Source organism: Peromyscus maniculatus, chromosome 1 (genome assembly GCF_049852395.1).
Source record: "Peromyscus maniculatus bairdii isolate BWxNUB_F1_BW_parent chromosome 1, HU_Pman_BW_mat_3.1, whole genome shotgun sequence".
In the NCBI taxonomy this organism is placed as follows: Eukaryota; Metazoa; Chordata; class Mammalia; order Rodentia; family Cricetidae; genus Peromyscus; species Peromyscus maniculatus.
The window spans coordinates 130,577,091-130,596,876 of record NC_134852.1 but is presented as its reverse complement, the minus strand read 5'-3'; the positions used below and the strand labels follow the sequence as shown (position 1 = coordinate 130,596,876).

Below are 19,786 nucleotides of genomic sequence, written 5' to 3'. Positions count from 1 at the left end.
GATACAAAAGTTTTCAAATGGCACTCTAAGAGACTGAATAAATAACAGCTACATCTAGAATTTCGATATAGTCCTTAGTAAACCTTAATGATTTAGTGTATATAACCAAACATGGCTGATATACAAAGTGAGGTCACCTGTTACTGGACTACTTACTTTGAAATAGAAATCTTAACAATCATTTAATCACTGTTAGTTGTACATTATATATCAGACACTCATCTAGGCCCCAAGGATACAGTAGTGAATACTACAAATAAAAGTGTATTTTCAGCAGGACATTTCAACCTGTAAGGTAATCATAAACTTTGAAAAATAAAATTGGCATCCAAATTGACAACAGAAACTATTTTTAAAAAAATATTTGTTTTGCAGGCAGCTGGAGAGATAGCTCAGCATCACTTGTTTCTCTTGCAGAGGACCCAGGTTTTGTTCTTAGCACCTGCATGGTGGTTTACAATCACCCACATTGAGCTCCAGGGAATCCAATGCCCTGACTTTTGTGGGTACTGGACACACATGTGGGGCACATACACATATGCAGGCTAATACACTCTTACACATAAAACAAAATAACTGAATAAAATATATATGGGAAAATGATCAAAATACAATATATGAAATCTCAAAGGATTATGTTCTATAAAGTGGATTATTGATTTGAATCTAATACATAAGGGACAGAGCATGGTAACCAGTAGAGTGATCAGTAACTGAATTGTGTGAACTCAAATCCTGGATAAATTTGTTAATTAACCTTTAATTATTTCTACTTACATTTCTATTACTGTAATTTTAGAATCCTTCTACCATGTCTACATTTATAGCCTCTAATAAAAAATTCTGCTATAATTTTAACCCATAATAATTCAGTTCATGATACTAATTTTATCACTTATTACAGATAGATATAATTAATTATCACAGAATTGCCTTATTTCACTTACATAATCTTATTTTATGTGTATGAGTATTTTGCCCGCATGTATGCGCACCACATGAATGCCTGGCTCCCATGGAGGCTACAAGAGGGCATTGGATTCCTTGGAGTTACAGACGATTATGAACTGTCATATGGGTAATGAGAATTGAACCCAGATCCTCTGCAAGGCAAAGAGTGTTCTGAACCACTGAGCTATTTCTTCAGCCCTCATTTATTTAATTCATTTATTCTGCATTACATTGTTACTGCCAATACCAAATTTCAGATTTATGTCATTATGGTGAGGCATAATACTGGTTCTGGTAACAGAAACTAAAGGTAGGGATATCTGGTTCCTCCTCTCCTCAGTGAGTGAGTGAATGAATGAATGAATGAATGAATGAGTCAGTCATTTCAATCGACCAGATAACCATCTGGATGCAGATGCATTCCAGAGACAAAGAAGATTGTTGGTAAGTACAAAATGGGACAGCAACTTTGTTTCAGATTGCAAAGAACCATGATCAAAGTACATATGAAAATCTCAAAGAACTAAAAAAATTTTTTAAAGTTATATTAATTGAGATTAAATTTGCAGAATTGAAGAAGGTAATTAAGTTTTGGGAATATAGTGAAAATAATGTTAGAAGAGTATTATTAAGGCATTACTATACTAAGAATGATCAAATGGAGTGAGACCATATATTTGTTTCAGGAAGACGGAAGAGCCACAGCAGTGCAAGGTCCCCCTGACCATGATGGCAATGCGGTCACCCAGGATGTCAGCTTCATCCATGTAGTGGGTGGTTAGTAAAATGGTCCGATTGAATTTATAATGCTGAAGGATATCCCAGGTGGCCCTTCTTGACATTGGGTCCATGCCAGATGATGGTTCATCAAGTATCACTACCTAAAAGCCAGAAGAACAATTCTATGATCACTGATAATTAATGCTAAGCTACTCAGGGGCATATTTACTGTTTGAAGGGAGAACACTGGAGCTAAGGTACAGAATGACAACTAAAACAGATGTGAACCTAAGAAAACAGTAACAATTGAAAACATTATTTTATAACAGCTGTGATAAAATGCAAATGACTCCCTTCTGTCTCCACTATCATGTTTCCTTTCAGATTTATAACAACTCACAGGCTTTTAGCGAACTGAGTTTTCTAGACAGCTGAAGAAACTCATACTGAGTCCCTGTTTCACCTCCTACTCTGTGCTCACAGTGTTCCCCTTTCTTTGTCTTCTTAATACCTTGGAGCCCCCTGTAAGTGCCATAATGATGGAGAGCTTGCGCCTCACTCCTCCACTCACTGAGCCTGATAATGCATGGTAATTATCTTTCAGGTTAAACATAGACAGCATATGTTCAACTTCCACACAGTTTATGTCCTCAGGTATTCCTTTTACCTGGAAAAAGAAGCCAGGGTTTATATCACGCATCCAGTTTTACTGTCACAAGGAATCAAGGATCATTAGATGTTATACAGATATGAAAGTGTATTACAGATGTATCCCTAGAAACACTTCACCATCTGCTTTATTTACATCAATTAAAAGTGTTTTCTTTCTTGTGTATCTTCCCTCACATCTAAGGGACAGTTCCTAAAACAAAATTTTTCAGGGAATAGAGATGTAAGTTGGTGGGAGAATATGTGCAAGGCCCTGGATTTAATCACCAGAACTGTGTTTTCTTTTGTATTTAGAATTTATAAAGGTATCTGTGGCCTATTAATGAAAGAAAACACATCTGTGATGAGCTCCAGATGCTGTGGAAATGTATACACTTCTTTATAGCCCACTGACCTTGCTAACTACAGAGAAGTGTGCAAAGTAAAGTTAGCAGCTGTCTTGGAGAACTCTAGAATCTACAGTACCACTGAGCCAATGGTCATTTACCACTTTCCTGTGTGCCCTTTAGCAGAACTCCAAGCAATCCAAACCTTGCAAGTCAGCTCCCTGGTCCAAACAGAGAGTAAAGAAAACTTTCCATTTTGATTTGAGTGGGAAAGGAAACCAGACAGCCAGAGAACCAAATTTTCTTCTCTTTCTTTTGTACACAAGTCATGGAATTCTTCTGTTGGGGATAGTGGCAGGAGTCAATGAGAAGTCAAGTCTGCACAAGGCAAACTTTGAGGAGGGAAAACCTTTCCACAGCTCCACAGCACTGTAGCTCCAGAGGGAAGGCTCACACTTCCTCTTTGTCTGTCTGCAGGCTGGATGGAGCACAGTCATGGAAGGTGATAATTTCTGGCTGAACAAATGAGAAAAGCATCTGGGAAAGCAGGAAGTACAGAGAGAGAACAGAAGCAGGAAAGTGATGTTGTACACAGTGTAACGAAGTTGTGTGCTCATTACAGCACTTGCCAATGTGAAACTAATCCTAATTGATGAATAGCAAACACTGAAAACTGGGATTAGACCTCTTCCCAGTGTAAGATGGACCAACAGATACTATATACATGGGAAAGACAATAGTGAGATGCCTCTGAGTATTCACATCATAGCCATTTCAGAAAGGCCCTTGCTGAGCCAGGAGCTGGGCAGCTAGCCCAGACTTTCGGTAAACTACACTGTGAGGAGACTTGGATAAAATATTATAGGACAATATGCTGAAGCCTGGCCAGAAGAAGTACTCTAGAATGCAGGGAGAAACTTTGGATTAGGGTCAGCTATGTTTAACTTGATTTCTGCATTGTCCAACATATATCTGTATCAACCTCAGGCAATACAAAAGGTATAATTTTAATCTTTTCACAATAGTTAAATAAATTCAATTTAAAAAAGTTAAAGTTAGCAGAGCTGTAAATCAAAGAAGAAAGTCAAATTTACTAGGTAATTTTATAAGACATACTTCTGACTTACCATGCAGTAGAAAAAAAGGTGTTCTGATAGTGTCAAGTCATCAAACAACAGGTCATATTGAGGACAGAAGCCCAAGTCTTTTCTAATTTCAATCATGTTATCTGAAATACTATATCCATTAATATAGGCTTCTCCTCTGGTAGCAGGAAAACGACCTAGAATTATGTAGAAGACACGGAATATGCTAAGTTTTCATGTGATATAAGCAATACAATTGCAAGCTCATATCAAACTTGTTGAGTATTAAAGAGGATTAGTATTGTCTACAGAGAAATAAAAACACCAGAACTTGCCTTTAGTGTGACAGAATTAGTCCTTTTAAGTTTTATTTCTTTTTTATTTACATGCTAACTTTTTATAATGGGTATAGAGTTTATTGGTGTTTATTATGAAAAAACATTTGGATTAGTTGCTATATATCATTGTAATCAGATAGTTACTGTATTTGTATAATACTAGGTGCAAGTGTTGCAGCTCTGAGGAGAAAGGCTTCCCCAATACAATGTTGCAGCTTCACTGAGGGGAAAGGTTTCCACAGATGGAAGTGTTGAAGCTCTGAAGGGAAAGGTATCCTAGGGGTTTGGAACCAAGGAATACTACAAAATCACACTGCACACACACACACAAAAAGTCACACAAGAGATTTATTGGGAAAGACTCATGAGGGTGGCAGCCTCTGCTTGAGGGAGAAGCAGAAAAACTGAGCAGGAGGCAGGCTTTACATAGGGTTTCTTTGGGGGCAGAGCTTTCCAGGGTGGCCTGGGATTGGTGGGATTTTGTGGCCCAATCTTGGGCTTGTTTTCTGTAGGGTAGAGAGTTTGGCTATCTGTGATTTGAGGGGTTGGAAATGGCTGTTATGGCCTTTAGGGTAGTCTGGGGTGGGTGGGGCCTGGGAACTCACAGGCCTTGAGGAGCTGGGCCTTGCCATCAGAGCAGTCTGGGGGTGGGGCTTGGCCACTTGTGCCCTGAGAGGCTCACACTAGGTACTGGGTAGATGCTGTGAAAAACAAAGACTGGAAAAAATATAATGCTTATCCTCAATAAATTTAAATATTTTAAATACGTAATATTTATGTTATGCTGTTGGTAATTAATTCAGATTTTATGGTGAAATATTTGATAATATGTGAATAACTAACTATAAAGCTGCTAACCCCCTTGACTCACTTATCTTTTTTAAAATGCATACTCTTAAAATGTAGTTTTTAAAAGTTAATTTAAAATACACTACAGGGGCTGAAGAGATGGCTTAGCAGTTAAGAACCTCAGTTCAACTCCCAAGTCCTACATGGGTGGCTCACACTTGCACACATGTGGCAGTTATTCAGAATACACACATACCTATACATAAATAAAAACAAATCTTTAAAACATTGCCAACATAGCCAATTATATTCGAAGATGCCTATAACAAGGCCATCTAATTTGACAGAAGACAAATGTTCAACATGGAGAAAATAACCAAGTTAGTCACATTTTAGCTACATTCCAATATGAAAGATGGCTACTATTACTATATGGATCTTAACAAGACTACTTTATAAACACTGAAAAAACTATTGGAAACAGCAAGTATAAGGAGTACATAGAAGTAAAATTTCACATGAACTTATCTTCTAAGAAAACCTGAATTCAAACAGAAACATTACATACTTTTAGTACCAACAAAATATTTTTATTAATACTTTAGAAACAAGTTCAGAACTGATATAAGTAACACAAAGAATACAGAATTTTAGAATTTTGCTCTTGCTAGATTCTCTTCCAAAGTGGAAGCAGACAGGTAGAAGTCCTCTTTCAAAAGTCACTGAAATGCAAATGGCCAAGTTGTCATCTAGGGCAGAAGAGGGCAGTTGGCTGGCAGTCAGCACAGCCTTTTCCCTACCTTTGGACACAGTAGCTGAAAACCTCCATTCCAAGCTGATTGCTGTATCTATCAATCCAGAAGGCTGGCTTTGCATGCTAAGGGACACAGCATACTTTAGCCACCTGGAGGCTAGTGAGAACAGAGATGGTAGTCTGGACTAGCAGTTGCTTACCCTCTCTCTTCCATGCTCATCAAGGGGTTACTAAACAGTGTCATTTATGAATATCATCATATATTTATAGGCAACATAGAGACTGGTAATTGTAAAAGGGCCATGTTCCCGAAATCTACCTTTTAACTGGATATTTTAACTATGAGGCAATTACTTATAAATGTCTTGTGTTTGTCCCTCACTTCCTTCATTATCGCCTTAATTTTTGTTTAGGTGACTTTCTAGTGATTTTCTTTAAATTTAACTTTTACGGTTATGGTAAAAAACAGTATTTTACATTTATTTTAATTTGGCTGTACTCATGCATCTTAACTTTGACAGTGTGGTGGTTTAATTGTGAAATATCCCCCACAGGCTGGTGCTGTTGTTTGGGAAGGTTATAGAACTTTTAGGAGGTAGAGCCCTGATAAAGGGAGTGAGCCACTGGGGGTGGACCTTGATGTTTTATAGTCTGGCCTCACTTCCTGTTCACTCTTTGCTTCCCGAGTAGAGATGCAAAGTGACCAGCCAGCCCCCTGCTTCTGCATCACGCCTTCCCTGCCTGATGCCATGTCTTCCTCACCACGATGGACTGTGTTCTCCTGGAACTGGGAGCCAAAACAAACACTTCCTCCCAGAAGTTATTCTTGTCAGGGTATTTTTTCACAGAATGAAAAAGAAACAAAGACAAAAGTTAACCTAAACATTGCTCCTATATATCTATACCCTCTTTCCTTTATGTTGCCATCACAAAATTACATTTTTTATACATATGTGCCCAATAACAGGTTAACACTTAACTTTCATGCATTTTTCTTTCTAACAATATAGCAAACCAAAACTACAATAATTCTTGCTATTTTTTTTTTAAATATATGCAGTTGTGTTAGCTGGGTATCTTTTCCATAGAAGATTTAAGTGACTTCCTAGTTACTTTCATTGCTACACTAAGGAGTCCTAGCATTTTATGAAATACTAAATGGTATAGTAATGAACTCCTTCAGCCTCTATTTCCTGCTTATGTCTAAATTTCTCTATTACTTTTGAAGGGCAGCTTTGTTAGGTATAAAATTTTGGTTAAAAATCTCTGTCCTCTCCTACTTTAAATACTTCATTGTGCTACCTGCTATATTCTATTCTTTGTGACGAAAAACCAGTCTCTGTCAATCATGATTCTCCAGCCTGTTTCTATAAAGTTGGCAACTCTACATAGATATCGCTCATAAGTGGAATTATTCTAGATTTTTCTTTTTGTAACTGGTTTACTTAGTAATATCAAATTTTATCCACATTATAGCATGAAACAGGATTTCTCTCTGGTTTAAGCCTGAGTATTTTATTGTATGAGTATGAATATACTACACTTTCTTACCAGTTCTCTGTTGACAAAAATCTGGAGTATTTCTGTAGCTTGGGCAAATGCTGCTAGAAACTTGAGTGTGAAAGTAGCTCTTAAGATTCTGTTTTCAATATTCCTGGACATGTATCCAGAAAAGGATCATATTGTAATTTTAGTTTTTAGCTTATTGATGTGTATTTGATAAAGAATTACATGCACTTAGAGTATGCATGTTGATGGGTTTTAAAATATGCATGTGGTATAATTTAGTATGCTAGACACATCATATCTATACTTCTAATATTTGCTTTTGGGGAGTAACACCTAACATGATACTGAACCTTTTAACACAGTTTAGAGTGCTTTATACAGTACTGTTCACTGTACATAATATACTGTACAGAAAATCACTGTTTAACACAAAGTGGAAGAGACATCAGTTCTTTGGTGAATTCAGAAAGACTTGGACATAAGTCTTGCTCTATCTCTGTTTCCAATGGAGGAAAAGCACTGGTCCTATGCAATTATTTTCATAACTTGCAGAGCAGGGTCAACTGTAGGAAGATGTCTGCCTCTCCTTCCCCTGTCTCTTCCTCTCTGTCCCTCTCTTTTGCTCTTGAATATCCTAGTTTCTGGGCTTTATTGTTCTGTTAGTACTCAGCACAAGTGAGTTGTATCTGGAGAGATCAGTGGCCAGTCCTCAAGAGTAAAATCCTTGTTTTTCAGTCCTAGGAAGGTTCCTTTGTTCTGACTGGAGATGAATACACACCTGTGAGAACAGACAAGGTTGTGGACTTTCCTGCCCCATTATGTCCCAGAAGAACAGTGATCTGCCCCTCATACACATTCAATGACAAGTTGCTTACTGCAGGTTTGTTTCTAAACTCCTGTGGGATGAAAGAGCAATTTGTTATCTGTCAGTTAAAAAGGCAAACATTCACACCCTCTACTTATATCATCAAACTCATGCTATCAAAACCAGATGATGTTGTTGTCAGGTCCAAAAGAAGCTCTAGTTCCCCAAACTCTAATAGGCAGTCCAGATACCCAGAAATACAGGAGGATTTCTGGCAGTCAGACAAAAGCCAGCATTCCTCAGTAACTTGTGAAGCCTGTTCCCCTGTACCAGAAGAAGCATTTCCTTTATCATTGACAGAAGGGACAAATAGCTATCTGTGGTGCCTATTAGCACACCAAAGAGCATGCTATCCTCCTAGCCCTTCTTACCTCCTTCCCTACCCTAAACTCCCTCCAGTTCACAAGCTTGTGACCCCCACCACTCATCCTCTTTATAACCCTGCTATTTCTCTTGCTCTCATGCTCGGCCCTGCTCTGTTCCTGCTTCTCTCAAGGTCCAGTCTGCTGGCCACAGTGCGTCTACTTGTCTCACTGTTCTAGACTCTTCCAGATGCCTCTGACTGATCTCTCTCTCTCTTATCTACACTAAAAGCCTTCCCCTTAACCATACCATGGAGAAGTCATGTCATCAGTGTATATAGTCACTATCTTCCTCTAGGTTGGGTGTAACTTGTATCTCTAAATACAATCTCTACCAGAAACATATTTAAATATTTCATAAACACCTCACAATTGGCATGTATAAACCTGAAATTTATCTATATTATTAACCTACACTTCAGTAAATTTAAAAATCAATTTTACCATTTAAAAATATATTCAACTGTCCCTTCTAACTCAGTGACTGACCCCTCCCAATTCATCTCAATATGCAAACAAAAAAGGAAAACTTGAATATAATCCCACATATAAATCTCTGCTTTACTGAAGCCTTCACAAAACACGATGAGACAAAAGATAAAGACAAATAAAAATAAATCCAGATATAATCAACATTATGAGCAAAACAAAGGTCCTAAAATGGTGATAGTGATGAAATAGCTTAAGAAAGCTAGGTTCCCCTGACTCCTGATTTCCTCCCCTGGAAAATGTTTTTTTTTTCCCCCCAAGATCAATAGGATCATCCTTCCCTGTTAAGAAAGAGTCCTGAGAGGTTAAAAAAAAGTTTGGTTCCTTTGGAGAAATGGCCTTGTGTGACATTTTATGAGATCAAAATTACAAGTCTGCATCAGGTGTGATGTGACCACAGCCTTCTGATTTTAAAATCCCTATTATCCTTTGTGGCACCAAGAATCTTCTCCAGGCAGGAGCCTGCTCTTGGTCAGCTGGCTAGAGGACTTACTGTACTCTTAATTGGCTTAATAAAGTGTAGTGATTTGTAATTTTCTTGCATGGATTATTTCATTTATTTGTTACATATGAAACAAAAGTTTTATCAGGGAGCAAAGGCAAGGCCTTCCAGAGACAAAGGCAAAGTCAGTCCTATGATGTTCCCAGATCTTACAGTTTAAAGACTGTGGCATAGTAAATTCTCAGGCATTGGACAGACTATAAAAAGGAATTGTGTTTCAATCACGAGGAATAATTAACTGTAAACTAAGCAAAACAGATAAGAAAGAATCAAACTGTTGCCAAGAAATTAAAATTGCTTCTAAGGCAAAATATTAATATATAACAGAAACAAAACTACCCACTATCCTTCCCTCTATGAAGTACAGATTTTCTGGAGTTAATAAAGCCAGGAAGAGATCCAAAGGAAAACTATCTTTAATAAAAAACACCAATTTGTACAAAACTAGTGACAAATTTGTTATAAGGTACCAGAAAATAAAAGGACATTATAGGAAGCAAAATAAGAGCTGAAGCAGAGTTTTCCCTGGAAACAATGCTTGTGAAAAGTTATACTACTAGTAATCCCAGTATTTAGGAGATGGAGGCAGAAAGATCATGAATTCAGTGCCAACCTAGCTACATAACAACACCGTTTCAAAAATCAAAACAAAACAAAAACAGAAGGTCAAGGAAATAGCTCAGTGGTTAAAGTGCTTCTTGATAAGCAAAAGAAAAGGAGTCTGATACTGAATTCAGTCAATGTCTGGGCATGGTGGCCTCCCTGTAATTCTAGCCTGAGAAGGCAAAACAGCGGTTCCACAGAGCAAGATAACTATCAAGATTAGACATATTTGTGAGCTTTAGCTCAAACTGAGAGATATGTTTCAATGAATAATGTATCTATACATGTGTGCACATGTACACACCCATGCACAAACACATGTAAGAGAAAAACAGAATTAAGAAAAACCCTCTCAAGTCACATAAAAATGTAGAAAATGTACTTTTAAATTATCTTTTATTTTTAAATTTATAACAAAATAATAGAAAACGAGTTACTTAATCTAACAATCCAAGTCCATAGTAAACTTCACACCTAATGATGCAATGCTAAGATTATCTCTTTTCTGCGGTTGAGAACAATCATTTCCATGTTCAGTGAAGCATAATTACAATGCCCAAGACGAGTAAAAACCTATCTATCAACAAATAAATGGATAAAGATATGAGACACAGCTAGAATATTATTTGGTTACAAATGAAGGAAATCCTGCCATTCCTAATACATGAACAAACCCCAGAGACCATTATAATGAATAGAAGCCAGACACAGAGGCAAAAATCATGATTTCATCTCCATGTAAAAATCTAAAAACACCACATTCGGAGAGAGTGGAACAGTGGTTATCAAGTACTGAGGGAAATAGAGATACATTGGTTAAAGGGCACCAACTTTCAGTTGTAAAATAAATAAATCTTGGAGTCTAATTATAACATGCAATGATAATTAATAATATAGCATTGTTTATCTGAAATGTGACGAGAGCAAATTTTAAATTTTCTCATTAATATGAACTATCAAAACCCGTGGATGGTAATGGATGTTAAATATCTGACTGTGGTAAACCCTTCCACAGTACACATGTACACCAATCATACTGTATACCTAAAATATATGAAATGTTTATGTGCTCATTATAGCTCATTAAATATGAAAAAATAAATTTCAGAACAATAGCACAGCAACATCTTTATTATAAAAATTGATATCCAATGAAAGCACTCTTAGAAAATGAAGATGACATCAAGATTGTTTCAGATTGAAGAAAAGTAGAAAGTTAACTGTCAGGAGACTGCCAGTAGTGTTACACCCCTCACCACATCTAAATGAAGCATTGCACCAAGTTTATTTATTAACATACACTTTTATAAAATCACATTATCACTTGTTGCCATGTCCATCAGTGAAGAATGAAAGTAATGCATAAAGGTGGAGTGAATAACACAACATTTGTAAAGATACATCTATATTTATATGATTTATTAAACACATCTCCAAACAAGCTCTGATTCTTAGAGGACAACTATACTAATTATGATTCAAATAAAGCAATTAAAGCATCTCTTTTTCTGAATTAGTCAACTATAAACATTCTCAATGGATAGCATCTCTTTTTCTGAATTAGTCAACTATAAACATTCTCAATGTATAGTAAATGGTTTTTGGTTCCTGAAGGAACATTTAAAACAATACCTTGTACAAACGTTTGATCTGGATACCTGCTACCAAGTTGGTAGGTTCAGCCTCAAAACAGTTATGCACAATGGGGAAGCACTTTGTCTCTTCTGCAGTCTTTTGAATTTTTGGTTTGCCAAACCAGTATGAGCGCTACAGAACAAGATAACAGATCATTACCAAAGTGAGCATTAAAACCATTTGTTTCAATTTGCTGTTTCTAAAGGTTTAAATCATGTCAAACAAATAAGTCTGTGCTATCCAGGGTTTTGTGTTAATCTTTTATTGAGCACTTGGATGTGTAAAGGGCTTGTACTATGCACTTTTATTAATGAATAAATAGAACATGTTAGTAACAACAACAAAAACTGTTTTTTGAAAGAGAGAGAAAACATAAAGTTGGGTGAGTGGGTAGGAAGATGGAGAGGAGCTGGGGGAAGAGGAAAAACATATATAATAAAAAAATTAGAAAAAAAGAAGTGAACTCTAAATAGACCTATAACAAAGTGAATTAGTGATCAATAACATTCTTACAAAGATTTGACTAGTTTCATTAGGGAATTTTTTCAAATATTTAAACAAAAATTAACAGTTTTTATTCAACTCTTCCAAAAACATAAGTGAATATCTCCTAACTCATTGAGAAATCAGTATCATCCTGACACCAAAACTGGACAAAGACAAGTGAAAAAACTATAGATCTTATAATATGGATGCAAAAATCTTTAATATAATGCCAACAAGCTGAATCTACTAGTATATCGAAATGATTACATGCCATTACAAAGTGGAAGGTATTTGAAAGATGGTTCCAGACACTATAATCAATCAATGTAGTATCACATTAATAAAATAAAAGAAAATACCATAGGATAATTTTAGTTCATACATGAAAAAAAATACTTAGAAATCTAGAAACCAAAAGGTGTCTCTATGAAAAATGTCCCAAACTTACAAATAACAATACTCAATAATGAGAGATTGAAAACGTTGTCTCTTACATCCCAAACAAGACAGATGATGTCTGCTGTCCACCTTTCACACTCACCACTTTTGCATGACAAGGGTTAGTTAGTAAAAGCAGTGAGCTAGTAAAAGAAATAAAACACAACCAAATGGAAACAGAAGAGCTGAATCTGCATTTAAAGAGGACACAATCCCACCCATTCATATACCTACAACCAGGACTAACAAACAGAAAGACACAATGGACAAGAACAACATATAATAATCAATTGTTTTGTATATATTAGTAAAGTAGTAAAAAAATATCCAAAAACAAAGTTGACAATTCCATTCTTAGCAGCATCCAAAACCAACAAAATATAAGGAATAAATAGGTTAGGTAAAGAAATAAGAGATTACTACAGTGAAAATCTTCAAGTTCTTTGGAAAGAACCTGAAGACTACCAAAATAAAATAGAAGACACATGAACTGGAACCTAATCTTTCTAAGACAGCAACACTATCTAAATATACCACCACAATCCAATCCCTGTCAAAATTCCAATGGCCATTTTTGCAGAAAAGCTGAATCTCAGGAGCACACTGAATTACACTAACCATTTGTTAGTCCCAAATGACCTTGAAAAGAACAACAAAGGTGGATGACTTACACTTGCAGATTTTAAAACTTATAACATGGTTATAATAACAAAATGACATCATACTGGAGCAAGGATATTTACAAAGGATTAAGACTGAGAATCAAGGAACAACCCATGCATTTATGGCTAATTGTTTTTCATCTACAGTGCCAAGGCCATATTCAATAGGAAGTGAATAATTTCTTCAAAACATGGTATTGGACTATTAGAGTATCTGTGCAAAAGCAAGAAGGTGGACTACTACCTCACACTACATAAAGAATTGATTCAAAGTAACCAATGATCTGAGTACAAGAGCAAAAACTTCTAAACTCTTAGGAGAAAGTAAAAAGACAAATTTTCATGACCTTAGATTTCACAATGGCTCTTAGAGATGATATGAAATATATAAACAATTAAATAAAAACCAGATAACTGGTTCATCAAAACTAAGAACTTATGTGTGTTAAAGAATATAATGAAGAGTAAAAGGACAATTTATAGAATAGGAAAGAATATTTGCAAATCATATATTAAAGAAGGGTTTAGTATATGAAAAAGCAAACAACAATTACTGAATGGGCACATGAATTTATGTTTCTATAAACAAGATATACAAAGGCCAATAATCACTTAAATATCATAGCTATGATGCGTTATCAGGAAATTCAATTAAATGTCACATAAAACATATGAGGGTAACTACTATAAAAGGAAGTATGAGTGAAGGAATGGAACCTTATTACTTTATGGGAAGGGTTTCCAAAACCTTAAACACAGAAGTGCCATAAGAACTAGTAGTTCCACTCCTAGCTATATACTCAAATAATTAAAAATAGTCCTATTCACAACAGACAAAAGACAAAAACAATATGTCCTCCAGTGAGATATGCAATATTATGCAGCTGTACAACAGGATGAGTAAATATCAGTTTGCACTGATGGATAAACCTGAAAAACTACTTAAAGAAGCACCCACAAACTTTTAATTATTATGACTGCATTTTTATAATTCACCCTGAATAGATGAATTCATAGAAAAATCAAGCAAATTAGAGGTGCCTGAAGTATAAAAACTGGAGATTACTTTTTCTTAGGTCATAGTTTTAGTTCTTAGGGATGAAAAACCATAAGTAGAGAGGTCAAGTTTGCATACCATGACTGTACATTGTAAATATGCCAAGTATTAGTGACTTCATTTAAAAATGGATAATTTTGCCAGGTGGTGGTGGTGCATGCCTTTAATTCCACTGGGGAGGCAGAGGCAGATGGATTTCAGTGAGTTTGAGGTCAGCCTGGTCTACAGTGTGAGTTCCAGGACATGCTCCAAAAGCTACACAGAGAAACCCTGTCTCAAAAAAACAACAAAAATTGATAATTTTATGTCAAATATGTATTTCCCTAAAAAATCTGAAGATTTCTAAGAACTAGGAAACAGTTTGGTTAAATTTACTCTACATGAAGAACAAAGCTGTAATGTATTTTCAGGTATACCATTTTCAGCCAAATTATCTACAATTTTAATCTCCAGTATTTAAGTAAAACTGTTAGAGGTAGAAGGACAGAACTGAATTTTTGGAAAGTGAGCTTGCAGCCATGGCTCATCACACTTGGCCATAGTGTGTTTACTGTAATCACCCAGTCATGATAAGAGATTCTGAAGGAAAAGAAGCAGGCACCTTTGTATTCTGTGCAAATAAACGGTTAGCCCCCTGAAAGGGACCAAGTGGTGAAAGAAGGTACAGGAAATACTTACTTGTCTCTTTGACAGAACCTAAGAAAGCACCACACATTAATTTGGTGTGAGTTTCCTTTGTTTCTCCACCCTCTAGTCTAAGGGACTATATTATCTGGCTTCAGGGTCATAGCGCTTACAGTTTTAAAAGTTTCAGTGTTTTATCTACACATGTTATGCAACTATATACAGAGGAGACTTTATAGCATATCAAGAAAGGATAATGTCTCAATACTGGTGGTATACAGATTAGGTTGATCAGAATTTGGCTTTTTAATTTGATTACCACATTTATTGAAATAGGTTTACAAGGATTATGACAATTTGGAATCAACAGCAGCATTAAAAACTCACCATAAAGGGAGGCAGGAGGATCTCAAAGAGTTAAAGGAGGGGAAACCATAATTAGACTATGTTGTAGGAAAAGAATCTATTTTCAGTAAAAGAAAAACAGAAAGAAAAAAAAGAACTCACCATAAGGAAAAAGTACCATGGTTGAGGCACATCACACTGCCCAGGAAAGACAGCCTCCACATACCAGGTAACAAGGCTGTATAAGAGAGCGTCAAGCAAAAGCATTCCGAACATATAGCCAAAGATGAAGTTATCCTCAAGATTGGCTGGTGTCCAAAGGTTATGCCATTTAACACCAATCTCTGAAATGAAAAGGAGACGTTGGGCATGAAGGAAATCTTTGTGACCTGGTACTCTGTATTGTGGATTACCTATCTGCTGATGACCCCTAGTAACTGTATTACTACAGAAAACAATGGTTGCATTCCCCCCCTTTTTCTTCAAAACCTTTAAAAACAATTAGGAATGATAAAAATGAAGTGAATAACTGTAACAACAAATAAACACACAAAAAGAACAGCAAGGGAAAAGTAGACTTACTAGAATCTATCTTGTTATTTCTCCCTCAAGCTAATTTCCCACAGAAACAAGCACAAGAATGCTCAAATGTGTAAAATACATTTTACAGCAATGAAGATGGACGGAAACATGGACTCTTGCTCAGCATGGAAGGAAGTCACCAAAGGAAGGGAAGGAATGCTTTTCCTTTCTTGCTTCCATAACAGGAAAGAAATTAGGTTTGCAGAAAACCATGCTTCAAGAGGCAAGACTTAAAAAGGACAAGAGCTCATCAAGTTCATCTGTTCTTCAACTCTGGCCTCTTTTTTCCCTTTGGAAACATACACGAACAATGGATCTTTTAAAAGAAAGGGTAATAATATGAGAAAAATATTCTGTGGAATCAAAAATGATTATAAAAATTTAATCCATTTTGAGAGGTAATAAACAACAAATTAGAAATCACAGAAAAAATGGGAGTCTAAATACACACAAGAAATTTCCTGTAAGCTGAGAAGTCCTCCCGCTTCAAACAAAATAGAGTTCCTGAAAGATAAAGTTTATAATAGAGAAAAGAGACAATAACTAATGTAAAATTGATAAACCTTGTCGAGTTTTGTTGTGTAAATGGGTGCAGCCACAAAATCTGATAAAAAAACAAGGTAGTAGGAAATTAAAAGTTGTGCTCTTCCACAATAAACCAATGGAAATATGACACCTAGATGAAATAATGTGGGTTGTTAATGCTTCCTGAAAAATAAAAATTATGGGAGTATTTATAAATAAATAACATACACATTCCTCTGATAGGCCTCTTATTGGAAAGGTTTTATTCACAGATGAAAAAATTAAGTATTCTTAACTTTCATATTAATTGGCAAAAAGAACAAAAAATTTCACTCAGTCCTGACAATAGTTTTCACAGAACTTGATGGAACTGATCCTAAAATTCAGATGTAAAGTAACCTGAATGACTAATAACATATGCATTCCTCTGATAGACTACTTATTGGAAAATTTTTATTCACAGATGAGAAAATTAAGTATTCTTAATTTTTACATTAATGGGCAAATAGAACAAAAATTTCACTAAGTCCTGACAATAGTTTTCATAGAACTTGATGGAATTGATCTTAAAATTCAGATGTAAAGTAACCTGATCAACTAAAGAACAAGATATGCAATACTAACACATTAAGAATTCATATGTGGCTGGTATGTGGCTCCCACCTTTACTCACAACACTCTGGAAGCAGAGGCAGGTGTATCTCTGTGACTTTGAGACCAGCCTGGTTTACATTGCAAGTTGTAGGCCAGCTGGGGCTAACTAGTGACTTTCTATCTTAAAACAAAACAAAACAAAACAAAAAACAAAAAACAAAAAACAAAAGAACCCCAAAAACAACAACCCCCAAACCAAAACTAGTATCAAGTCATAAAATTCTTGTGACATTGGTATTAAATTCTCAAAAAATCAGAATATTATTATTGGAGTCATCTGTTCAATAGCCATTGTAATATAAATAAAATTTAAGCTATAAGCACTTTATGAGACAGTACTTTTGTAGCTTAGACATTTAAAAAATACTCTATAGTTTTGCTCTGTTGTACAGGATGGTCTCAAACTCTTGGGCTCAAGTTTCATCTCAGTCTCCTAAGTAATTAGGATATAGGCATTGTCTCCTTGCCTAGTGTAGTTATCACTTTTGCAATTAGAAATTTATTTTTCATAATATGCACATACGACCACATACACATAAACTGCTATGGATAACAGTAAGAACCATAAGCCACCTAAACATATATGGAAAAGGAAGTGGTTGATTCTGTTTACTATGATGAAATACTAAATAATGTTACGAGAAGAACAAAAGCATATCCTTGCATGGGGAAAAGTCCAAGTTTTTTTTTTTTGTTTTTTTTTGTTTTTTTTTTTTTTTAGAGAATAAAAATAATAAAAGTTCTTAAATGATTTATTTGACAGTGTAAGTTCACAGAAAAAAGAGATGGGACAATCTGAGCTCTAGACTTTTCTTTAGAAACTTTTGTTCACTGGTGATTTCATACACAAATACATGCATTTAGGACACAGCCACCCCTTGTCCCCCGACTCTAACTCACTCATCCTGACTTCCTCCCCTCTCTCACTAAACTTCATGTCTTTTATTTTTAATAACCCTTGAATCCAATTAGTGCTGTTCATACGTGCATGTGTGTAGGGCACCATCAACCGGAGCATGGGCAACTTATCATGGGCTACAGTGCTAAAGAAAACAGATATTTTCCCCTCTGCCCATTAATTGCCAATAACTTCCCAGCTAGGTGTGAAAACTTCAGATTTTTCATAACCACCTATAATAATAAACAAATTTGAGGAAAATATAAAATTTTCTTACCTTCTCATCTCCTGGGTACCCAGTTTCCTAAGTATTCAATCAGCAATATCAATACCCACCTTGTATTTCCAACTTGATTAAAATATTAATCCCCAGTGCCAATGCAACATTTGCGCTCAGGCAGGCAGTCACCTTGGTGGTAAGGCCCAACATTCCATAGTGTTCAGAGATGAAATTATAGGGAAAGAAACTGGCAAAAAACAGGAGATTTCCAGCAGAAGCAGCTAAATGAGCTTCAAATAAGAAATTACAATTAACTTTTTATACTACAACAGAGTACTAACAATGTTGAATATTACTTAGATTATGTTTCCAAAAAGTTACTTTGTTTCCAGTCTTATCTATAAAACAAGACAGAATAACTGAACATGTAGGTAATGACTAAATACTAGATGTTGTTGAGCCCATAAGCATGGGGTTTTGTTGCACTGAATCTGCTCTATTCTGAAAGGAAATGGAGGGGGAGCTGATCTGGGGGAAGGGGAGGTGGAGGAAAACGGAGAGGAGTGGAGGGAGGGAAAACGGCAGTCAGGATGCATTGTATCAGAGACATATTAAAAAAGAAAGAGAAATAAATTCTCATCAAAATATTAATAGGATATAAAATCAGTGTTAGTGAAGAAAGTAATGAAACACCCAATAAAATTGCAAGACACTACTTCCTAATATCACCATCATTTAAACAAAGCAGCAGCCTAAAAATGGGAAAAGATTTTTACCAGCCACACATACAATAGAGGGCTAATATCCAAAAGATATATAAAGAACTCAAAAAACTAGACATCAAGAAAACAACCCAATGGAAAAATGGGGTAGTTCTAAATACAGTTCTCAAGAAAGGAACCTCAAATGGCTCAGAAACACTTCAATTAAAGTTCAATATCCTTAGCCATCATTGAAATGCAAAACAAAATTATTTTGAAATTACATCTTAAACATATCAAAATGGCTAAGACCAATAACCGAAGTGACAGCTCATGCTAACGAGGATGTAGAGTAAGGGGAACACTCATTGCTGGTGGGAGTCCAAACTTGTACAGCCACTATGGAAATTAGTGTGACACTTCCTTAGGAAGCTGGGAATGGATTTTCCTCAAGATTCAGCTGCACTACTCTTAGCCACATACCCAAAGGACACTTCATTCTGTCACAAGGACATGTGCTCAATCACATTCATTGCTGCTCTATTCATAAACAGATGAATGAATAAAGAAAATGTGGCACATTTACACAATGGAGTATTACTCTCAGCCATTAAAAAAAATAAAATTTGCAGGTAAATGGAAGTAATTAGAAACCATCATTCTGAGTGAGGAAACTCAGACCCAGAAAGTAAAAAATTGTATGTATGTGCTTATATGTGGATGTTAGCTATTAAGTCATTGATAAGCTACTAAATCCATAGAACAACAGAAGTTGGGTATAGAGTAAGAGAGTAGGGGGTAGAGATAGATCTCATTAAGAAAAGGAAATAGAATAGATAGTTATGGATGGGAGATTGTAATGGGAGGATCAAGTGGAAAGGGGGAAGGAAGAAGAGAAATGAGGGAATATGAGGGAAGACAGCTAAAAGTAAAGGCCATTTGAGGGGTAGTATGAAAACTTATTTCAGTGGGAGCTTCCTAAAATGTATACATATAT

General features: G+C 35.7%; 1 protein-coding gene across 21 annotated transcripts in view; it reads right to left on the bottom strand.

Annotated features, from left to right (window-relative positions):
• The window catches only part of LOC102926841 (phospholipid-transporting ATPase ABCA3-like), a 136,367-nt gene that overhangs the window by 60,799 nt on the left and 55,782 nt on the right, over positions 1 to 19,786 (bottom strand). For 13 of the 21 annotated variants that reach the window (XR_013044558.1, XM_042282808.2, XM_042282792.2 and 10 more), the window contains exons 9-15: positions 18,205 to 18,378; positions 15,372 to 15,553; positions 11,595 to 11,729; positions 7,920 to 8,037; positions 3,794 to 3,948; positions 2,183 to 2,338; positions 1,622 to 1,832 (exon numbers count right to left, since the gene is read on the bottom strand). Coding sequence is in view for 20 of the 21 variants with exons in the window: in XM_042282808.2 (XP_042138742.2) it covers positions 1,622 to 1,832; positions 2,183 to 2,338; positions 3,794 to 3,948; positions 7,920 to 8,037; positions 11,595 to 11,729; positions 15,372 to 15,553; positions 18,205 to 18,378 (1,131 nt within the window). In the remaining variant the exon portion in view is untranslated. The remainder of the gene's footprint in view (positions 1 to 1,621; positions 1,833 to 2,182; positions 2,339 to 3,793; positions 3,949 to 7,919; positions 8,038 to 11,594; positions 11,730 to 15,371; positions 15,554 to 18,204; positions 18,379 to 19,786) is intronic. The other 8 variants (XM_076551516.1, XM_076551524.1, XM_076551528.1 and 5 more) reach the window with 2 other exon arrangements.